This window comes from Emydura macquarii, unplaced genomic scaffold, assembly GCF_026122565.2.
Source record: "Emydura macquarii macquarii isolate MOO-44397 ecotype Brisbane River unplaced genomic scaffold, CSIRO-AGI_Emac_v2 contig_306, whole genome shotgun sequence".
NCBI lineage: Eukaryota > Metazoa > Chordata > Testudines > Chelidae > Emydura > Emydura macquarii.
This window is the reverse complement of record NW_027130443.1, coordinates 11,345,319-11,368,278: the sequence shown is the minus strand read 5'-3', so window position 1 is coordinate 11,368,278 and position 22,960 is coordinate 11,345,319. Positions and strand designations below refer to the sequence as shown.

General features: G+C 57.4%; 1 protein-coding gene across 1 annotated transcript; it reads right to left on the bottom strand.

The window, feature by feature from the left end:
- Positions 1-526: 526 nt before the first annotated feature.
- Positions 527-6,908, bottom strand: ATP5F1D (ATP synthase F1 subunit delta). Its single transcript, XM_067554792.1, has 5 exons — positions 6,693-6,908; positions 3,653-3,806; positions 2,769-2,857; positions 1,555-1,682; positions 527-631 (listed from the first exon to the last, which is right to left on the bottom strand). The coding sequence occupies exons 1-4, from the start codon at positions 6,843-6,845 to the stop codon at positions 1,560-1,562; spliced, it is 519 nt and encodes a 172-aa protein (XP_067410893.1). The 5' UTR covers positions 6,846-6,908; the 3' UTR covers positions 527-631; positions 1,555-1,559.
- Between the last annotated feature and the right edge of the window lie 16,052 nt (positions 6,909-22,960).

The window sequence follows — 22,960 nt, the reverse complement described above, 5'->3', positions numbered from 1 at the left end:
CTCCCAAAAATGCAGCCAGCAACCTGAATGCGGACAGGAATCCCTGCACGCACATGCATCAGACTATTTCCCAGGGAGAGCTGAGGTGTGTGCTCAGTGGGGTGGAGAGCAGTGTTCTGGTTCTAGTTCCCTGCAAGCCATTATTACACAGGAGATAAGATCCGTGTCTACAGCTGCCTCACTGTACTGTCAGCACCTAGGTTTGCACTGCACCAATCTCCCACTCAGGTGGATTGTTCCACAGGCTGGTGCCATAGGGTGAAGAATATGACTTAGAAGAATCCTTTAGCAAGTTCTCCATGGAGACTTTACTCCCCTAAGGGGCCTCCCCCAGACCAACCCCACACATGCCTGGTGCGACCGCTCCCAGCTTCACCCAGCCAGAGCACAGCGTCTGGGGCAGGAACACACCCGCAATCAGCACGTCACCTGCAGAGGAGCAATGTGCAATCTGGCTGGTGCAAACCATGGGCTCCTTTCCACAGGCTGAGCCTGCCTCAGAAGAAGGTCACACTCAACACGTAGGGGCTTTTGTTTTCTTTAATTGATCTGTCCCATACCATCTGTACAAACGGGGCGAAGCCGGGCCCAGCACCCAGTCCATGGCTTCTGCACATCGCCAACGGAATCCCTGCAACACACACAAGTGGAAGGGTTTTTCAAAGGGATCCAGGCTAAGGGAACAATGAAGAATATAGAAGCCTTTCCTCTAAAGGCTTAGAAGTGGTTAACGGCCAATGGCCATTTTGTGGTCTGTGTGAAACAAGGCAATGGGCTGCACTGAGAACCACTAGCACCCCGACCACCCCAGAGAGACCAGCTCTCCTCTCACCCACAAAGATGACCGGGCGCTAGCAGTTGGGCAGCCTGCCCTCTTATGCCAGCGCAGGTGGTCTTCAAGGCTGGCAGTGCAGTGGGCCCTGAGCCAAGCGAGCAAGTGCCAAGGCCCAACAAGCCACCTGCTAGGAGGATCAGGCACCGAACTCGGGCAGAACCGGCGCTGGGAGCAATGTGTTCTCACAGAGGAGATCGGCATCAAAATGGGGGCAGAGGCACGTGTAGCGTATGGCTTAGGAGGACAGAGCGTGGCACGCTCGCCACCCGTAAGTCACAGACTCCCACTACTACCCCGGCCCCGAATTGCCCCTGCCTTCAGACCCCACGGCAAGCTCAGTTAATAGCCGTGACACATTAACCAGAGCGCCACTGTGAATGCTGAGACTCCAGCAATTCACCAGGGACTGCATCAACCCCCACAGCCTGCAGCCATGATCAGACTGACCTGGCCCATGCTGCCATCTAACGGCAGAGGCCTGCTACGGCAGGGACATTCCCCCAACTGCATTAGTGTCTGCAGCTGGTCGTTCATAAAGGGCCAGGGCTGCGAGCGGGTTTGTTCTCCAGCAGGGAGGCTTGGCTGTCCAGACACCAGGCCCGAGCTGGGCTGAGAAGCTCTGCACAGCCTCAGCCCTTCTAGGTGGGACTTCCAAGAGGACTGAGTTAACAGCAAAGATCGGGGGCTTTCCACCAAGAAATGTTACCGAAGATGCTTACCCTAATTACTCCAGGGCTTTTACTAGGGCCTCACTGGCTTCTACGTTAATCTGGGCTTCTACTTTAGCGGTTTCGTCAGGTGCCGCAGCCAACTGGGATAAGGCCTTATCCAGATTCGACTTAGCAGTCTGTAAACACAAAAGCAAGGGGGAGAGCGGTCACCGAGGGATTAGGAGCAGGAAGGTATATCAGAGCACAGCTGCCGCCAGCACCACCCAGGATACGGGGGCTGGAACGCTAGGCCCTGAAGCGTATCACTTAGCTGAGCAGGTCACGGTTACCGGGGGGGTTGGACTTAATGAGCTGTGCCCCACCCCCACGCTGGTTTCCCAGGATGGGGTGCTCAGGGTCACCCCATCCCACACACTGTTCATGCAAGTCCAGCCCCTTTTCAGGCACACGGCACCTCTGAGGACAAATCTCTCTCAGCAGAGGCCATGGAGACAGAGCAAGTGACCCTCTCAGTGAGGAGCATTGTCTGGGGTGTGCCCGAGCGACGGTTAGACAGGACCTGCAGCCCCAGAGCAGCCAGCTGGGCCCCTCTCCAGGGCAGCTGTCACTTCAAGAGAGCAGTAGAGCTGTAGTAACAAACTGCTCTTAGAGGGCAAGGGCGTATTCAGCAACACCATAATGGGCCACTGCTGAACCAGCAGCACTGAAACCTTCCTGGGAGGCCACCGGAGCAGCTTGTCCTTGGAAGCTGGAGCAAACCCCAGCAGCTCAATTTTGCAGCATCGGCCGGTCCTGCACGCAGGCACTCACCCACACGCAGGGCGTGTAGAGAGGCCTGTTTCAGGAGTCTGAGGCATGCAGAGGCATTCGGACAGCCTATTAAAGAGCCCCATGTTTAAAGGATGGCCCCCCAGACGTTGAAGCAGGTGTGGAATTGTGACAGATCACCAAAGACTCCACAGCAAAGGGATGTCGCTTTCAGAGCAGGGGTCAACTCAGCTTCTTTCCACCCGATCCTTTAAAGGAAGGGTTAATTCTATGCTCCTGGAAAGATCAGGGTGAGGAAAAAGACCTTGATCTGCAAAAGCCTTTCTTAGCTACAGGAAGCTCCTGAGACAGGCAGCCCACACAGGAGAAGAGGGGAGTCAGTCTTCCATAGGAGGCCTCAGCTTGCAGCCAGGTTCTTTGCCCCGCTAGCAAGCGTGACCCAGCCTGTCCCCCACCACCTAGGGCAGGCAGGTGGGCGACCGCAGGGTACTCACAGCGGGATCCAGCATGTCCAAAGTGGCCACCTCCTCTGCCAGCAGCTGCACAGACGAGTCTGCATTGACTGTGATAGAGCCACTGCTCACTGTAAACACAACAGCAGGGGGACTGAGTCAGTGGGTGCAGCGGACGGCTCGTGGGCTCCAGGTACAGGGCAGGGCTGTGAGCAAAGCCTGGTTTGTGGGGCCCAGTCACAGGATAACTTTGGTAGGCAGGAGTCACAATGGCAGGCACGCTGCACCCCCCCATCTGTACCCAGTGGAGCTTACACCTTCTTAGCCCTCCCCCGCAGCAGCACTGTGAGGTCAGGTCTGTTGTCAGCTATCGCTGTCCCAGGTGTCAGGCCCACTAGTCACCAGGACAGACTTCCTGGACCTGCTGGGGGACGGCGCACATGCCAGTGGTGAACCTTCACTTGCCATCTACCCAGGTAATTTATCAGCCTGTCCTAGGACTCCTATAGCACCGCAATGCACTTCACTGACGTTTTGTAAGCCTCTCAGACACCCTCCCTAGCCCCAGGAAGGAGGGCTTCTCCCCGTTTCACTGACAGGAGGGCTGAGGCAGAGAGGTGAAATGGCTTGCCCTGACTCACACAGTGGTAGAGCCATAAATTGGACCCTGATTCCCAATCCCCCATCCATTGGGAAACAGCCCCTCCCAGACCCACAGAGAGAACCCAGGAGTCTGGGCTCCCAGATCAACATTAGCCACACTGCCTCTGGACTGCTGAACCACTGGAAGCCAAGCGCTCCTGGCACTCAGCCATGGCACATCTCGATTGGGAAGACATTCCCCTACGGTAATCCCTAAAGGGGAGCCACGGTTCCTCCCTGCTGCCTCCGCTCACACTTTCAGGGCTCCACCCAGTTTCACACACCAAAGTATTTGGTCGCTGTGCCGTCCTCGGCAAAGACCGTCACAACTCCAGGTTTCAGGACCTGCAACGTGGGGACATGAGCCGCCAAGATGCCGAAGTTGCCGCTCAGCGTGGGAACATCCACCTGCTTCACGGTGGCTCCGTTGTACAACACCTGAGAGAGTGGAAGGAAGGGCGGTTGGGAGCAGTTCTCTCCCTCGGACAGCAGGAGGCAGGACCACACAGCCTTCGAGGGTCCTTGACCCCATCCTGTGCAAGAGCCAGAGGGGACCCAGGGACTCTGGCCTCAAAACATGCCCTGGGCACAACCTGCTGAGTTCACAGAGTCCCTGCCCTGCCCACCCTCCCAGGCTGAAGGTGCGAGCGGGCTCAGTAGAAGTGTGCAGCAAGAACGCTTCAGAAGGGTGGGACTCGGGCAGAGCTCTGGAGGAGGGCAGGGAGTGGGCCTGGCAAACACTGACTGGGAAAGCGCTCCAAGCGCAGAGGGGCGGCGTGAGGAGTCATGGAGTCGGGAGTGGGCGAGAGAGACAAAGGGAGCGGCTGGAGAAGCTTGGGAAGAGCGTAGGGAGACCTGAAATTGAACCGTGGCCGAAGAGGCTGATAGGAGAGAGATAGCGAGGCAGGCCTCTCGCAAGCTTCCCACACAGCTCTGCCAAGGCAGCACAAGTCCTGCCTTGCAGTTCTGGTGCTCTGTGCCAGCCCTGGGCATCCCACAGCACTCTGCCAGCACAACCTCAGACCTGAAATGCAGTACACCCTGTTGGCCCAACCCTTCCCCTCCCACCCCCCCGCTCTGCTAGCACACATCAATCGGGGCCCACTGCACCCTAGTTCTGGGGCCCCATGCTGATCCCAGGCCCCTCCGGAGCAGGAGACACAAGCCATGCCAACCCACACACAAGAAGAGCCACCAGCACCATTAGGAATCGGAGAGACCAAGCATCTCGCTTGTGAGCCAAGGGTGACCACACAGGTAGGAGTCAAACAGCAGCAGCAGCGCAGAGCAGGCAGGACTGGAAAGGCAGAAATGCTGACTGTAAGGGGGGTGACAGAGCAGAGAAGCGTGGGCACAGAGCTGGGACAAGAGGAGGCACTGCCACATCAAGAACACACTGAGGCTGCCAGATCCTGAGGGCAGAGCTTGTTATGTGTGCACTGCCCAGCACGCTGGGGCCTTGATCGGCAAATGGGCTCCCCAGTGCTACCGCAACAAACAACAGAGCTCGGGAGAGTCAGAACTGAGCGCTGCAGGGTCAGATTATGGTGCACTGGCTGAGCTGTCTGGGGGCCCAGGAGCAGGCTAGCAGGCAGGGTGTTCAGGATCAGGACTGAAGAGGACTAGCAAAGCAGCATGGAGCATTAGGCCAAAATCCGAAAATCCTTTACATCGTGCCTGAACGACTCTGTCCAGCTCCTAAAATAAAAGCATTTCTAAATCCCTTCCATCCTGACCCCTGCCTTCCTCTCTGCTTGCACCCGGCAGCCTGGGCAGATAGTTTGCCCAGCGCCTGCTCAGGCATCTCTCCCCCGTTAGCAGAGAGCTCATGTTGTATTGAACCAGACCACATTTCTACGCCAGCTAGACACTCTTTGCAGGGTTTGTTACCACTATGCAATAATCCACAAAGAGAGGAGAGACGCCTCAGTGCCGTTCCACGGCTCCCATCAGAGCCTCAGAAACCGCCCCAGCCCTGCGAGAGCCTGACTCTGGTGGGGATGGCACCACATGGAGCTGCAGAGGGACCAGGCACCAAAAAAAAATGGCCACTGTGCAACACCTGGATATAAAATGCATGAGCCCGCAGGCATTTAACGCAGTGGTTCCCAACCTATGGCCTACGGGGGCTTTCAAAGAAGGGAGCCGCTGCCTAAGGACCCAGGCGGAGCATGTTGCCATGGGGCTAAAAGACCAGTGCAGGCGCCGTGCTGCAGCCAAGGGGACGGGAGATCAGTGCTCCCCTTCCCCTGGCTGTAGCAGGGAGCAGGGCAAAGCACTCCGCCTAGGTCCATAGACGCTGGGGTCCCTGCCGGAGCCGGGAAGCATTGATCTCCTGTCCCCCAGGCTGCAGAAGGGAGCCACTGCCTAGAGAACCAGGTGGAGTGCACGGGGCTACAGGAGGCGTGTGGTTTCCCTGCTGCAGCCAGGGAGATGGGAGATCGCTGAGCGAAGAGGCAGCCTCCTCCCGGAATTCCTTCTGTCTGGCGGCAGTGGGGAGGGGCCTGCTGGTGGCCCTTCATGGTTGTAAAAAATGTTACCTGTGGCCCTGGAGCCAAAAAGGTTGGGAACCACTGACTTAACGGCTCTAGCAGCCCCCGGCCTGCCCTGGAACGGTCCGTACAGGCAGGCGGACACTGGGCCCAGGAGACATGCCCTGCACCGAGCTCTGAAGGTCACCACAGACAGGCTCCTGATTCAGTGGACGTTCGGGGTGGGATGACGGCTGGAATTCCAGGTTCGGGGACTCTCCCTTGAGCTCCCCACACAGCGCAGCCCCCGCGGGGCCTGCACGTTCAGGCACAGCTCTGACAGCAAAGAACAGCCTTGAGCCAGCCGCAGGGCAGGCTCCAAGGGGGATGAGACACAAAAACCCCACAGCCCAGCCTGGAAGGAGAAGAGAGGCGGCCGGTGGGGAAGGGCCATCGCCAGCCCTACCACCGGCCCCTGGGAGATGGGGGCAAGGCCTGGCCACCCCCCCTACCCAGGGAGCCCCCAGGCCAGCACGTGCAGGAGGGGGGTGGGATAGGGGGGGGTTCTATCTCCCCCTCCGCTCCCAGGGATCCCCACGCCTAGGAGCTGGGGGACCAGACCCCCACATGCTCTAAGGGCCCCAGTCCTGGGGGGACTCAAAGGTTCCCCCCCGCCCCTCCTCATGCCCCCCAGACCCCGCCTTCGGAACCCCCCTTCCCCCATGGCCCCCCCTTAGGGCTCCCCCACCCCTCGCGCCCCCAGACCCCGCCCCAGGATCCCCCTCCCCCAGGGCCCCCCGCCTTAGGGCTCCCCCCCCCAGGGAGTGCTGGGCCCGGCCCCGCCGCCCGGTACCTGCGTGGGCGAGGCGAAGGTGAAGGACATCTGGGCCGGGCCGGCGGCGGCGGCCTCGGCGTAGGAGCGGGCCGGGGCCGGGGCCCGGAGGCCGGGCGAGGGCAGGCGCAGGGCGCGGGGCCCGAGGGCCAGGAGGCGGCGAGCGGGCAACATGTCGGGCGCGGAGCGGGGAGGCCACCCGAAGGGCAACGGGGCCGGCGCGGGGCAGGCTGGGAAAGGAAGGGACTGCAACTCCCACAAGGCACCGCGCGATAAGCCGCGAGGGTTCATGGGGACCGCGGGCCTGGTAGCGCCAGCGACTACAAATCCCATGATGCACCAGGGCCGGAGGGGGGGGGCCTGCTGCCGCGAAGACTTGTGGGAATGGTAGTACTGTACTCACGGAATTTTTTTTTTAAATGAGGCTATAAATCCCACAATGCACCGAGGCAGGCCCCATGGACACCTGGGAATTGTAGTTCTTTCTCCTGTGCCCCACTATTTACTTCCCACCTGCTTGTTTGTTGTTGTAGGGTCGTTTTTTCCTCCAAACCCCCCTCCCTCCCCCAAAGCACCATAATATGAATGGCCAGCGCCCGTCATCCCAGCAGAACCTCCACCGGGCAGGCAGCTGCGCCCACAGAGCCAGTTACATGCAGAGCAGGGCCCATTTTACTAATAAAAGCTGGGTATCTGCATAACCTATAGAGCAACTCAGCGACTTATAGCCGTAAACAGAACTCAGCTGGCCTGCCCTGGCCCCACCAACTCTCTTGGGAGGGGGGGAGTCCCTGTGTCATTGTTTTGCACTCATTTTACTACTACTACTACTAACAATTACATTAATTAATATGCTTAGCTCGTATCCAGTGCTTTTCATCTTTAGCTCTCAAAGCGCTTTATGGAAGAAGTCAGTATCGCTATCCCCATGTCATGGGTGGGGAAACCAAGGCACAAGGAGAGTGTGACTTGGCCAAGGAAAAGTATCTCCTGCTTGTGGGGAAAGCTTTTCCTTTTCCTTGCAGCCTGTGTGTGAGTGTCTATGGGACATGTAACTTCCCACTGGCATATTTAAATCTCACTGTTTCTGCCTCTTACATCTCAACAGCCTTGAAACACATCCCCCCAAAACCAAAAAAGTGCAACAGGAAAAAAATAAATCAGTTTTGTTTAAACTCTCCCAATCTCTTAGCTCAATGATTCTCAAACTTTTTTTTGCTGGGACCCCCTTTGAAAATATTTCAGGCTGTGACAACCCCCCACAAAAGTGATGGCCCCGCCCATGCCATGCCACCCTTACCTGCATGCGTGGGGGATGACAGCTTGCGACCACCCCATAATAACCTCGCAACCCCATGAGGGGTCACGACCCCCAGTTTAATCACTGCTACTGGTCCAATATTCTCTGGAGTCATCGTGAAACTAGAGGTGCCTTGAGACGCTCAGTAGCTGCCTTCTACCTGGGTGAACGTTCAGTAGCAGTCTCACGGAGGGATTGTCTACTGTGCATGGGGCCAGCTCTTAGCGTGGAGGCCTGGGAACGAACGTTCTTTATGCCCAATTCTGAATTGTGATAGAATGGAGGGGAATGTAAGGAGGGTGTGTGTATGTGTGTGTGTGACCCTGAAGTGTATACACAACCGCCCTATGGCACCAGAAGAGGGCAGTCCATGCATAAAGATAGGATCCATTCACTCCTCTTGCCCTGTGCCACGCATTTTCATACACCACAGGGCAGCATCAGCAGGAAAAGCTCCATCTTTAAAAGGAAACCCACTTTGCCCCCCTGTGACTGATGGGTGGGAGTGCTTGAGAGTTTGTACCTATGTATAACGGACAGGCAGCTGGATCAGAGTAGATGGGGTGAGCCCCCAGGACAGTCCCAGCCATTGTGTCAGGTTTGGATGAGTACAAATTAGATCCCAGAATTTCGTATGAATTTCGGGTATGCGGCCTCGCCTCAGAGTTGGCCCATCCTTGACCCCAGAAAACCCCATCCACTCCTCCTTCCATTGTCAGCCACTCCCAACCCCAGACCAGCTCCCTCCCGCTCCTTGGTGCCCCTGGCTCTGCACCTGTCCGTGCACGGGGTTTCTATTGGTATTTATTACATACAAAGCAAATAGATCCAGCATTTCCATTCCGAGAGAGAGCGAGAGAGAGCTACACATCCATCAAGTGAGTTCAGCTGACACCACGATAATAAACCAAACCCCACTGGCTTGTGGCAGCCTCCCAATGCAGAGCTGTTTTCCTGGCCTGATTCACCATTTTCTTCCCTCACTGTTGTATTCTGTGGGGCTGAGTCTCCGATACGCCGTTCCTGTACTCGAGGGGCTCTCTTGCGTTCTGAGGCCGTGCCCAGCCCGCAGGGTTGCTCTGAAGCAGGTAATAGCTGTAATGCAGGGCAACACTCTGGCCACACACCCTACATGCACCCCACGCCAGAGGCTGGGAGCAGGGACAGTGGAAAACCCTTGTGGCCATTCTACACCAGCTGGAAAGGCTGGGTCCAGCCACTCTGTGCTGTAAAGAGCCTCAGAGTAATGGTGAATCAGGCCCTGTGTGTTTAAAGGTAATCCCCAAATTCCAGATTCAGAGACACCAACATGGGCCCTAGACCCCTACACCTGACTATGCCATGGGGACAGACCCCCAGGCCCTAACCCCAGCCCCAGGCCCCTTCAGACACCAGGGCTGGCCATACCCAGATCCCAGTTTTTGATGAACCTTCACTGGACTCCACTAGGTTTACACCAGGAGATGGGTTGGAGCCAGGACGCTCAAGAGGATCAGCCGGAACCAAAAGAATCAGCGGTTGCAGGGGCTGGATGTTCAGAGAGGGCCGGGGGTGGGGGGAATTGGGACATCAGAGGGGACTCAGCCAAACAGTGGCTCTGAACAGGGCCTGATCCTGCAAAGTGCTGAGTGCCCTCAACTCCCAGTAACTGGTGGGAGTTCTCGATGCTGAGCCCCTTGCAGGACTGAGGCATGTGCCAGGCAGAGGTCTTCTAAACCAGTTACAATCCACCTGATTAGCCCCTTCTCTTATTGGAACCGAGTGTGGGGAGCGGGTGGGGTGGCTCATAGGAACCAGCTCCTCTCCCTGGCCCCATGAGCCCCGGGGCTGTCCCTAAAACCAGTACAGGGTAGCCCCCCAGCTGGTGTACGCCTCTGCCCCGTCCTGCCGCTACGTCCTCCAGTGGGCAGGAGCCCAGATCTGTCTCGCTGGCCTCACCCCGTCCACTGCAGGGTATTCCTGAGGGTATCTGGCCTCCTGGTCTGCGGAAGCCTGGGCCACTCTGCAGGGGCAGAAGATGGAGCTGAGAGAAGGGAAAGCAGAGAAGAGGCCCTGGGATCTGCCCTGCCCACGAAGGCCGGGAGAGGGCCACTGCCCCCTTTCTGCCAGCTCTGCCCCACTGGGATTTTACCAGTGACTCTGCTCAGGGGAGGGAGGGAAGCTGGGGGCCAAGCAGGTTCACCGGGGGCGGGGGGGGGGGAGCTCAGCCCAAGGAGAGATTTATCTGGCCCCCCCCAGGCTGCACTTTGCCTCCCTCCTGGGCCCCCTGCTGAAGCCAGCCTCTGGCAGCCTCTTAATATTCTCCTCAGCGCCCGCTCCTCCGCCAAAGACATCTGGAGGTGTCAGCATCAGAGGCAGCGCGTGGGCACCGCGCGTCAGCGGGAGCCGGGCTGCCAGTGCTCCCCCGCCATGGATCCTCACCTGCCAGCCAGCCCCTCCCCACCCCCTGCCATTATCCCCCCCCCCCTCCGCTATCCCCTGCTCTCCCCAATCTCCCCCTCCACTCTTTCTTCTTTCCCTCTCCGCAACTCCCCCATTTCCTTCGCTGTCCTCACCCCTGCCCCTTCCCTTCCCTCTGCTTCTCCCTTTCCCCCCATTTCTCTCCCCCTTTCATTGAGTCAGGAAGCCAAAGCTCCTCCCTCCCCCTCCAGCCCCACCCGGAGGAGCTAACACTCAGCCTGCTCCCCCAGGGCTCATGGTTTGTTACCAAGGGGCTGGGGGGGTTGATTGGCTCCGCCCCCCCCCCCCCCCCCCCCCCCCCCCGTCGCCCACACACACAGGCACTATGCACTGGCAGCTCTGTCCCAAGGGGTGGAGGGAGGCAATACATAGCGGCTCCCTGGCTGAGTGACATGCTGCCTCCGGCTCCGTTGGAATGTGCTGCTTTCGTTCAGGATCACGTTGCCACCTGGTGGCCAAACTCACAGACGCAATAACAGATCTACTACTACTACCAGCGCAGGGAGATCTCCCTTAGCTCAAGGAAGGGAGGGGCGTGGCCGGAGCTGGCTCTGTTGTCTGCAGCACACAGGGCTGATGCTGGGGGGGTCACAGACCAGATGTGCTGTCTGCCCCTTTAACCAGAGCTGTGCCTCACTTTCCCGTCCCGCCCAGCATGGGTTATCTCTCAAGCCTGGCTCCTTGCCCTGAATGAGAGAGAGGACCCTGATGAAGAGAGGACCCTGGAGCTGCGGGAGCACAAGTGATTTTGCTTTGGCTTAGCCCCTGTCTACACTGGGGGTTTTTGTGCACTGAAGTAGCTACACCCAGCATGCCCGGCTTGCGCAGGTGTGAGATGGGGCTTGCACCAACACAGTGTGCACATGTGAGGGGCTTAGCTGGGTCACCATTGTGACAGTCACACCAGCGCCAGTTCCCCTAACCTAGACAAGCCCTGGGGTTCTCCAACAGCCAACGCACCTCCCCTGGGGATGAAATCAAATGTCCCTGTGGGGCAGCTTCACCCTGCATCCCTGGGACAGGACGAAGGGAAAAGCAGCCAGTTCCCGTTACACAATTCCAGGCTGGGCTATGTTACCATCTGGGGCTGGGCCAAGGTTTGGGCCAATCTCATTCGCGCTCCTGGCCGCCCCTGGCAATCCCCGGCGCTGCGTCCCAGACATACGCAGCCACCACGTGGTTCCCGTTATGGTCCCAGCACCCATGCAGAGGAATTCAATAAAAACACACACTCCTCTGGCCTGAAGGTTACCATGTAACATGCCTGACGTCCGTAGAAGTCAGAGCCATGGCACCCAAGAGAGACAAAGATGGCTGCTCCTTAAAACAGAGCTGCACAACTCCCCCTCCCTTACTCTGCCTGCTGCTGGTCTAGACCCTGCTCTCCCACTTCCCTACAGACCCCCCCCAGCTTGCCAGCAGCAGGACCAGCAACCCCCTGAAATGTAGAGTGACAGCTTGCAATCTGAACAGGTTTCAATACTTCCCCTTCCCAGCTCCCACCGTTTCCTTTGTGATCTCGGGCCTGGGCTACACCTAAAACTGAGGTCAACATAGCTATGTTGTTCCAGGGTGTGAAAATTCACACTTGTGAGAGACATAGGAAAACCAGCCTAAGCCCTGGTATAAACGCCACTAGGGGAACGGAAGGATTCCTCTGTCAGCCTAGCTCCTGCCTGTGGAGGGGGTGGATTTACTCCAGTGATGGAAAAACGGCACCTGTCTCAGCAGTGGGTGTTTATAATACAGTGCTCCCGTGTGATTCCCTTCCTGCAGACCTGACAGCCCAACTTCCTGGCTGTATCCAGTTCTATTAATGGTCCCTGTAAGGGTTTGCCCTGGCATCCTCTCTCTGCACAGCCTCTGTGCTTGTTGGCTGCTGCGCGCCTTCCTAGAGACAGCTGCGTTTCATTGGTGCTGGGGCGCTATAGATTAGGACGCACGGTGGGACCATTTTGGGTGAGAGATGCTTATAGAGTATTGTCATCCTACTGAGAGGGTCTCTTACAAGCTCTGGGGCTTCTCCAGACCATTGCCCAGGGGATCACTGGGGTTTATAGACAGCTAACCCATGAGACATGGTCTGGGCAAGTCAGTTTGCAATCAAGGGGAAACAGCATCGAAACTGTCTTGGCCCTATAAACCAGGGCCTATAAACCAGGGCCATGAGCTCTGGCTGGGCTGCCCTCCCTCTAGCTAGTGCAGAAACCATCCCAGCTCTGCTGTTGCCTTCTACTTACTGGGTACCTGCGATCTTCAACGCCAGAGCACAAGCCTCCACCACGTGAGATACAGGCCAAACGCCAGTGGCCAGCAGCAGTAGAAGGCTGTTATCCTCTGTGTAGCCCACACTCATTCAGTGCAGCACCTCTAGTGGTGGCTGGGACACATATGGAAGTCGATGAGCCTGCTACCACCTTGGCTAACGGAGACGGTGCTTTTAGCTCACGCTGCAGAGGTTCATGCACTTGGATACAGAGGGCCCACATTCCGCCCTTGCTGCTGGTGTAAAGTGGTGGCCTGTCTGGGGACAAAGCCGTGACGAACAAGCACCCAGCCGCTAGAGAGGGATGTGACACACGCCTCCATCGTGTCATCGCAGTATCTATTCACAAGAGTGATTCTGGTTTTGCGAACGGCCACCGAAAGGCCCGTCTTCTCTCTCCTCCCCCTGCCCCCTCCCCCGGTGAGCTCTTGCGGTGGAGGAGATAAAAGCATTGGCTGCTGCTGACTTCCAGTAAAGCCCTGACAGCTGGCAGCCCCAGCCCAGCATCAGCTACTTGTCACTGCTTATTTTGCAATAGGGGAACCGGAGTCAGCAAAGAGTCCAGTTCAGCCCGGGGTGCCTTCAGCCCCAGCCTAGCCAGCGCAGAACGAACACGCCAGGCACATCGCCCTTCGAAGGGTTAAGTAGTGCTGGGAACACGGAGCCTGATTCTCAGTTATCCTGTTCCCGCACTGGAAGCCACCCAGGCACGCTCTGTACTCAGGGACCAGCCCGAGCCCTGCCTGGTCTGGGGTGTAAATCAGAGCTGCTTCCGGGCTGCTCTACCTTACGCTTGGCTTCCCATGGCTCCCTGCGGGTGCTGGGATGCAGAGAACAGCCACAGTGTAAAGTGCTCTGGCCACATGCCCTACGCCAGGCGCTGGGCACAGGCCCAGAGCAGAGCCTGGGATGCCCCTGTGGACAGAAGGGGGCTCAGGGACCCTTTCCACCCACAAGGCCTCTTGATACTGACAGAATGGTGTGTAGCCGAGAACAGGGCCCACTGGGGCTGAGGGTACCTATGTCTACACTGAACCCCCCACCTGGGGCAGCACGTCTCAGAGCCTGGCTCTCCTGACTCCTGCTGGCTCACCGCACCGGGGCTAGAAATAGTAGTGAAGAGGTTCCTGCGTGGGCACTGGGCTCTGAAACCCAGCAAGCAGGGAGAGTCGGGGGCTCCAGCGGGACTGTCTACGCTGCTATTTTTAGTCCCGGAGCACCCACCCTGCAAGCCGGAGTCAGTTGACCCCGGTTCTGAGATTGGCTGTGGTGGGGGTTTAATTTGTTTTTTTTTTTGGGGGGGGGGGGGGGGGGGGTTGGTTTTTTTGCAGTGTAGACCCGGGTGGAGAGAGAGGAGCACAGTTTGTCCCACACACCAGCCTGGATTGTCAGTGACTGATGCAGAACAGACATTTTTCTAGGCACGCTCTTTTGCAAAAGGGTTGGGCTAGATTTTTTTTGGGGGGGGGGAGGAAGGATCTTCTACATACCCCCCCCCCCCCCCCCCGCCCGTTAGCATTAATCCCATGATGTGCAATGCTTTCAGCATCCCGGGGGCATTATTCACGACTCCCATGATTAGCATTTCGCCACCACCTCCTCCTCCTCCCCCCCCCCCAACCCGCTGCTGTTGTATGAGCTTTGCCATCACGTGACTCTTCCCCCTCCGCCCCCCCCCGCTCGCCCAGAGGTGGGTGGAACCCGTTTCATTCATAAATCCTCTGGCTTTTAAATCAAAATTAAGGTGCTGGGGATCGGCGGGAGCTCATTGGTTTTCCCTGTCTATGGAGCCCATGAATTGCAATGAGGTGAGTGAGTCCCGCCGTGTCCCCCCGGCCGCGTTACCGCCCAGCTCGCCCCTTAGCACATAGAGATGCCCTAGACTGGGGGGGGGGGCGCGGGGGGGGGGTTTCTCTTTCTCTCTCCACCATTTGGCACTTCCCATGGACAAAACAGATTTTAAACAAACCCAGAGGCAGCCGGGCCCCGTTTGCACCGATCCGGTGTGTGTCTGCGGGGATCGGGGCCTGCTCGATTCTGATCCTGATGCACTGTGTGTGTGTGTGGGGGGGGGGGTGACCAGACAGAAATGGGGCGGGGGGGGGGGGGGTTGCAAGTGCCTGCCATTCCTTCTGGCGCTCGCGTTGTTTTCAAAACGCTTGGCCGGGGTTGAGGGGGATCCTGAAGCGGGAGGGGGGCTGGGCTCCTTGCTAACGTCGGAGCCAGACTCAATCCGGTTTGTGTGTGTCGGCGCGGGGCGGGGTGAGCAGGTGAAACTGACTTAGCCCTGCTCAGTCCGGTCCTGGGGCCAACAGACAGACAGACAGACAGAGCAGAAAGACTAGGCTGGAGAGAACCACCCCCCGGGGCAGGGGCAGGGGCAGCTAGCGAGGAATGGGGCAGACACGGCGGGGCTGGGGCTGGGACTGGCTCGAAGCGGGTTCCCTCCTCTCCGGGGTTTATTCCCGGGCTCTCAGCTCCCCCCCGCCGCCGCCCCCGTCACACGTTATGCCAGCGCCCCTGGGCGGCCAGGTCGCCCATCACCGCCACGGCTACAGACACCGCAGCCGGGGGCTAAGATGCAGCCGAGAGAGGGGCTGCGTTTGTGTCTTCCAGCGCCGGGACCCCCCCCCCCGGGGGGGGGGGTTAAACGAGGGGCGTTTTTACCGCCCGAGGGACCAGCCCGAGATGCAAAATTGCTCAGTGAAACCACCACCATCATCACCATCATCTTCATCATCCTCCGCACAGGTTGCTCGGGAGACATCACCCCTTATCACAAATACCCGGTACATAACCAGCCCCAGCCCCAGCCCCCGCCCGAGCCCAGCCGAAGGACAGAGCCGGGCCGGGAGAATCGGTGCATTAAGATGCTGATCAGCTGATTGTCTTACTACGGTTCCTGGGTGACAGATGGAGTCACTTCCGTGTGAGGGGGAGAGATGGAGTCAAGCTCTTCCCTCTGCGGGGGAGGGGAACAGACAGTGCTGAATTTGTGCCAGGGCTTAGCCCCAGCCTCTCTGGGCTCGGCAGGTCAGAGCCCCCGCACCCCTGGGCTTGCTGCCTCAGTGATGGATGTAACCGAAGTGCTCTAGCCCCCACGCCTAATGGCGTGAACCCTGGCACCACTTTCATTACAACTTCAGCACTGGGGGGGTTACAAACAATCAGGCAGGCTTTGCAAACCTCCAGGGGTCCTGCGGGGGGGGGAACCACTTTGCTTTCCAAAAGTGCCCCTGTGAAAGAGGTGTGATGAGACCTTGTGCAAAAAGAAGGCATTTCTCTACTGATTTTGACTTCTGGGGATACCATGTTTGGTGACTACCTGCTGAAATCATTAGTACAAATGAAAAAGCGGAGCAGGGGGTCGGGGTGAATTATTCCTTCTCTCAGAGATTGATGCTCTTTCTGAATTCCATCCCCGGGGAGGAGAGATCACTTTCTTTCTGGCCAGGACGCTAACAGCAGCTTATTATTTGTAATGGTCTGTGACAGGCGTCTGGCCACCCTGTTATTTATTAGTGTTACCGGTTATTTTTATCTGGTTAAAACAAAAGAGGGCAAATATGTCCTAGCCTGTATTCACTGTGTCATCTGAGCTCAATGTGGGACTGGAGTATTTCCAGCTGGAAAGAAAAATGAAATGATGCAAAGTAAAAACCTATCCTGAATAATAATGTTACAAGAAATAGATTTTTATGTGTTGGATGCATTTGCTAAGACCCAGACAAACATACACATGCGTACAGATGAACACCTACACAGGTGCAGATATATGTCCCTCTGTGTAGTGTGTGACTGTGCACACAGATCTGCATGCATATCACACACACACAATACGCAGAGTCACTCATAGATCTGCCTGCCTATTAAACACACACACACAAAGATCTGCATGCATGACCCACACAATCCCACAGTAGGCACAGAAGGCTACGTACACAGTTATGCATATATATGACACACATTAACACAACACATACAGAGGGGCACACAGAAAGCTGCCTGCATATTAAACTTGGTATGTATGCATATTTTACACACACCATGCACATAAACATATCCTTACACACATACACAGCTATGCAGTCACATTACATCCCTTTACTCTGTCATGTACACACACTTACTTCTCCTTTGCACACCCCTCCGACAGACACCCAAGCATTCTGAGGAAGGAATTTCGCTTCTCTGAAGCCTTATTCTCTTTTCTCTGACCTGCTTCCACACAGCTCTCCTACCCTGCCAAGCCAGCCTGATTACAACATGGCTGATGGGCGGCTCCTAAATGCCACCCGCTGGCAGGATCAGCCTCCTGGGACAAAGGCATGTGTCTGGGGGCGGAGGGGGGTGCATGCGTGCATTTGCATGTCCATGGCTTTGCTCCCCCCTTTGATCTGGGGATACAGCATTTCACTCCCCCACTCGCAGGTGATGCCTCTGGACAGGAAGTGAAGAATCTTCCACCCAGCTGAGCTGCTCTCAAAGCCAGACCCCATTGCTGAGGGGAGGGCTATGAAGTGCCCCCCATGTGGTTCTGCTGCCAGGGATGGGGAGCTCTGGGGTATGAGTTGTGTCCTCTTCTGACCTCATTACAATGGCAGGGTGGGGTGCAGGAGCGCAGAGCTGCCAGGGCTAGGGCCGTAGGTAGGTGGATAGATCCACCCACACCAGGCAGACCCCAGACTCACTGGTCTTGCTTTGCTTAACCAGGCTTGCACCTCTCCTCTGAGGCCCCAGGGCTGGGGATTGGCCCGGCTCTGGATACCAGTCGCATACCTGTGCACTGACATTCCCCATTCTGGCTTCCCCTGAAGATGGTGGGGGCTTAGGTTTGTGCCACCCACGCCCTTTTGGAAACCAGCCCCAAGATGCCAGGCAGTCCCCAGAGAGCCCAGCCCCACACGGCGACTATCAGAGCCCAACTGAGGTGGGAGTCGGCTTGCTGCAGACACGGCGCTCTGAGCGTGTTGCATGTCTTCGTAGGCCAGCAGAGGAAGCCGTCCAAGGTGCGGATGGGGGCAGATAGGGAATCAAACAGCACAGGCTGCCTGGCAGGAGGCTCTTATGGCAGATGCAGCCCACCATGGCATGTTTACTTCTGTTTATCCAAAACAGGCCTTGGTGAGAGATGGTGGGTCTGCACAAAGGCCCCAGCATGGGATTATCATCATCATCTGCTTTACGGTAGCACTTAATTGCGGCCCCCATTGAGCTAGGTGCTGTACAGACAATGTTACGAGACACAGTCCCTGCCATGAAGAACTGACATACTAAAAACATTAGACAGAATTATCATCCCCATTTCACAGGTGGGGAACTGAGGCATGGAGCCAGTAAGTGACTTTCCCACAAGGATAGAGGGGTGGAGGTGGGAATTGAACCCACGTCTCCAGCGCTGTCGCCACAACTTCCTCTCTGTGCTCAACCTCTGGCCAGCTTGCCTCAGCCCTGCAGGAACAACCACTGGCTAGCTGGGTGACTTTGGGCAAGTCATGTCCCTGCTCTGTGCCTCAGTTCTCCCGCCTGTAAAATGGGGATAAAGCACTTTCTGAAGGAGGTCTGGATCATTGAGAGCCACTGGTGAAAAACGCCAGATAAGAGAGGCTGTAACCTGGGCTGGAATTGGAGACAAACAGAAGCAGGCTGGGGGGGGAAAGGGCAGCAAGAAGTTACCGTTGAGTGAAGCTCACAGCAGCACGCAACATGGCTCCATAGCGGTTTAGGTCAGGAACCGGAAGATCCTCAGTCAGAAGGATAATGTGTCGGTCCAGAGGGGGACTGAGGGGAGCAGGATTCAGGCAGGACGCCATGGTTAACACCCAGATTTTGGTACGAATGGGGGCGGGGATCTTTAATGACCACAAGGAGTCAGAGCCTTGGGGTGAGGTCCCCCACATTTGAAAGTGGGGTGTCAGCCACTGGCAGGAAAGTTCCCAGGTGCTGTCTCCATGGAAACTCAGAGCAGATGGCAGTTGGCAGCCTGAGCCTGTTGCCAAACGTACCCCAACCTTGTCGGACGCTGCAAACCAAGAGCCCCTCTGGTCAGTAAGCGCCAGGGCTCCTTGCTCAGTGTCTCCTGACGCCTTAGTTCCTGCAGCTCCACCTAACCCTCAGCATGGACGTGGCTGGAGCCGCGAGGGGAGCCGGCCCGTGCTGGAGAGACTTGGGGTTTGCTCAGCCAGCCCCAGGGCATCCAGACAGGCCACGTATCCCCGGCCCCACCTTTCAGTCGGCCTGGGCGGCCAGCCCTGTGTTAGGGGATGAGCTTGTTAAAAACGGACAATGAGAAAAGCCAGAACCTGTTTTAAGTATCATCCAAATGGCACTGGGGTCAATAGACCGCTTCTGAGCCCCCTGTCCCCCTCCCCCCCTGCAGCAAAGCACCCCCTAACGCCAGCGAGGAAAGAGCCCTCCCTCAGTGCGTGACCCACACCCTTCCCTGCAGGACAGCGCCCCGTAGCGCAGCGCTGGAGCATGGGGGTCAGCCCCGCCGGCGGGCAGAGAGCTGCCCAGTGAGTCACCCGCCTCGCTGTTGTCAGGGCAGCCCCCCCGAAGGCCGCCCCGGGCTCAGCACTGACTGAGAGGAGCGCCTCCTCCTGGCTCAGCCAGGCTGCCCCCTACACGCTGGAGCATCCCTGACGATCCAGCCCCCTCCCCTCTTGCCCCACCAGCTCTTTCTTTCTCCCCCCAGGTCCCTGCAACAGGCAGCGTCGATTGGTGCCTGGGTTCCCACCAAGTGTGCAGCGACATCTTGCCCGCCTGCCACGGCATGGCCGCACCACCCGCCCGGGCCCCTTTCATCTGGGGCCAAACATCTCCCGGCAGGCGCCAGCCCAGGAACCTGTCTCCTGGCGGCACTTGGGCCAAGACAATGGCGACCTTGTTCCCCCTTTCTGTCGCCATGGAGACCAAATTCCTCCATGATGGGGGGAAACAGGCCTAACATTCTTCTCAGAGGCCTTCACCTCCCTGGTCACCACAGCCCCCAGGCCCTTCCCGAGCTGCCCCCTCGCAGGAGGGGGGGAGGAGGGCAGGCACGCCCAGACCCAGCTGCCACTAGGATCGGGGTGGGAGCTTGGCACCAGCTCAAGATGCCCTAGACATGGGTGGCCTCAGGCCAGTTGAGGCCCTGGTCGGAGCCTAGCATGCTCCATAGGGCCAGCTTTGCTGTCTCCTCCTCATCCCGCCCTCTCCCTCCATTCTGTTCTCTTCCTTTCTTTCTAGCCCTGATCTCCAGCTCCTTCTATTTCCCCTTTTGCTGGGGACCCCAGAGTTGTGGGGACCAGGGGTGGGTGGGAATCCTATTTTCCAACGTGCCCTGAAAGCCCAAGCTTCGCTGATCCCACTTGGTACTTGTTGACTAGAACCCAGGGTTCAACATGACCTTGGACAAGCCTCTTTGTGCCTCAGTTTCCCCATCTGTACAATAGGGATAACAAGACTGTGAGGGGTTGAGAAGCTACATAGAGATGGGGAAATGCACAGGTGTGATAGGAACAAAGACCATATAAGTACCAGAGATAGATACTAACATTGGGCTGGGAAGCCCTTTTCCCCCAGTTGCATGTAGTGTCGCACAAATAGGTTCGTTACTTCTTCTGAAACATTCAGGATTGTCCATGGGACAGCACCCCAGAGTAGCAGGTCCAGCTGTTCCTAAACATCTGTGCAATTACAGAGTCATCATAGGGGAGTGAACGCAGGACCTTCAGAGGTAAAGGCCTCTATAGCTGAGAATCCCAAACTGGTTCTACCTGAAATCAGAGACCTGCCTCTTTCACTGTTGCTATTTGTATGACAGTAGCACAGGGGACCCACCCGAGACTGGGACCCACGGTGCCGAGTGCCTGAGAGTCAGTTCCGACGCCAAAGAGCTCGCAGTCTAAGTAGACAGGACATACAAAGGGCATGAGGGAAAACAGGTTCAAAGAGGGAAGTGGCGTGCCCAGGAGCAGTAACAGATCCAGGAACAGAAGCCAGGTCCCCCGGCTCCCACTCCAGTCACCCCCAGGACAGCGCTGCCTGTTGTCCCCAAAGCCTCCTGCAGACTCCAGTTAAACGCTTCCCTTTTCCCGCCGCCTTCAGAGACCGCGTCCTTCCCAATATGCCACCTGCTTGATGAATATTTTATTCCTGGCCTGATTGCAAATAGACCCAACCATCATGGGAGGAGATCAGAGACGGGGAGTGGGGGGGAGATCGCTTCGCAATTTGAAAACCTCTGTGCCTGACGACAGGCCACTTGGCAGATGAAACAGACCCGTGGCCAAGGGGAGAGGGAGTTCCAAGCCTGCACCGGTTGTTAGAAGGCTCAGGTATAGCCTCCTGTATTTTAACACCCAAAATCCAATCCAATTCCTGTCCCCCAGCAGGCATCTAAATATCCCCCTGAATTCCCAACCCCACCCTGCCTTTCAAATATCCCAGAGATCAAATGAACTTTGAAGCATGTCCAGGAGTTTAACAGGGCCGGGTTCTGCTCATCCACTGAAATGAGGCCCGCTCTGGGGTAGAACGTGACAGCACACAGCAACACTACACGTCAGATTTAAAGGGACTAAGGAGGCAGAATGTAATTGCGACCCCCGAACTAGGTCATCTCATCCCTGTGCTTGTGAAAAGCACCAGCAAGTCTGAGCAATCAGGACTTGCTTTCCAATCTGATCCTAAAGAGGGCATCAATATTCCACCAGGGCACCGCTGCTTGATACTGAGTCACCCCCACGCCCCCTTCCTCCACTTGGCTCTAAGGTACCAGCAACATCCACTGAAGCGAATTACAAGCGAGCAGGAAAAGAGGCGACTTTTTTTCCCCCTCTAGAGGTCTCCCATTCAAGATCTGAACAGGCCTGGAGTTTATGAGAACTGACAAGATTACAGCCTAAAGTGGCATCCCCGAAGTCTCAGTGCCCTCTCCCCTCGGAAATGGCAGTTGTTGGGGTTCCTTAGGAAGTCACACACCCCACCCCACCCCCCGCGGGAATTGGCTGCGATGCTTTTTCTTGATGTGGGCTTGGATGCAGGCCTGGGGGAGGCCCATTGGTGGTGGCTATAACTGCCCACTCAACCTCAGCTCGGTGATAGCAAGGGCCGTGAAAGCTGCCGGGCAGGCCGGAGGAGCCAGGTGAGCTGCGCTGCAGGGTGGCTCCAGAGAGAGGCAGCCTGTACAGCTGACCCACTGCCCCAGCTGGGACCCAGAAGGTGGAGTCCAGCCTCCACAGCTTCTTTCCACTCAGTGCTCATTGCAGTGGGGGCTTTGGACACCTCACGGTTTTTTTAGTACTCCAGTAGTGGCTGAAGGCCCCATTGTGCTTGGTGCTGTACACATGTCGTGTCTAGACAGATGAAGGGCTTGTTTATCCCCATTTTACAGGCGGGCAGCTAAGGCCCAGAGAGATTGTCACTCAGGAAGCCTGCGGGAATCAAAGCAGCCCCGCCTGAATTCCACGGCAATGCCTTAAGCACAAGGACCATTTTCCTCTCCCCTGAACTCCTTTTGCTTACACTGCCGAATCACTTCGCCATCCCTGCTGAGCCGGGACGCCGGAGATGGAAAGCTCCACGAGCCATCGGCCACCCCCTGCACCAGCCAGTTCCTTCCTTTGGAAGCAGCTGAGGAGAGATGGCTGTGACTCCCCGGGAGCAATGCAGCTTCGCTCATGATAGCCTTGGTGGGAGCCCTGCTGAAGAGAGGGCTCCGGGCGGCTGGTGGGGCTTTGTGCATTGTGCCAGGGTGTTTCAGAGGCTGCTGCCTCCTCTCCTGAAGGGCTGCTCCCAAAGCTGCTGCCGTTGCAGCTGGAATGGAGGCAGGTTTTGGTGCAAAAATCGGAGCACAGACAAGCCGGGAGAGAGAGAGAGTTTGTGTTTGCGGGTGTTGCTGTGTGTGCACGCGACAGGAGGTGACTTCAGCCTCTGACTCATCTTAACCTCTGTTCACCCAGGCCTGGGCTAGAGGCGGCTGTTTGTGTGGGTAGAGCGGGGCTGCAGGGACAATGTGGAGAAGGAACGTGAAAGGGCGCTGAAACACTTGGCATGCCCCATCGGGAGGAGAGGAGGCTGTGTGGTCCAGTGGTTAGAGCAGGGGGCTGCCTCAGGAGCCCTGGGTTCTACTCCAGCTCGGGGAGGGGAGGGTGGCTCCGCCCACCTGCTAACCATGCCATGCCTGGGTCCCATCCCAAAAGGAAAAAGGGGGCCAAGGACCAGTGAGTGAGACGGGCGAAGGGGGCTGCAGCGAGGTGAACTGGGAGCTCACCAGGGAGA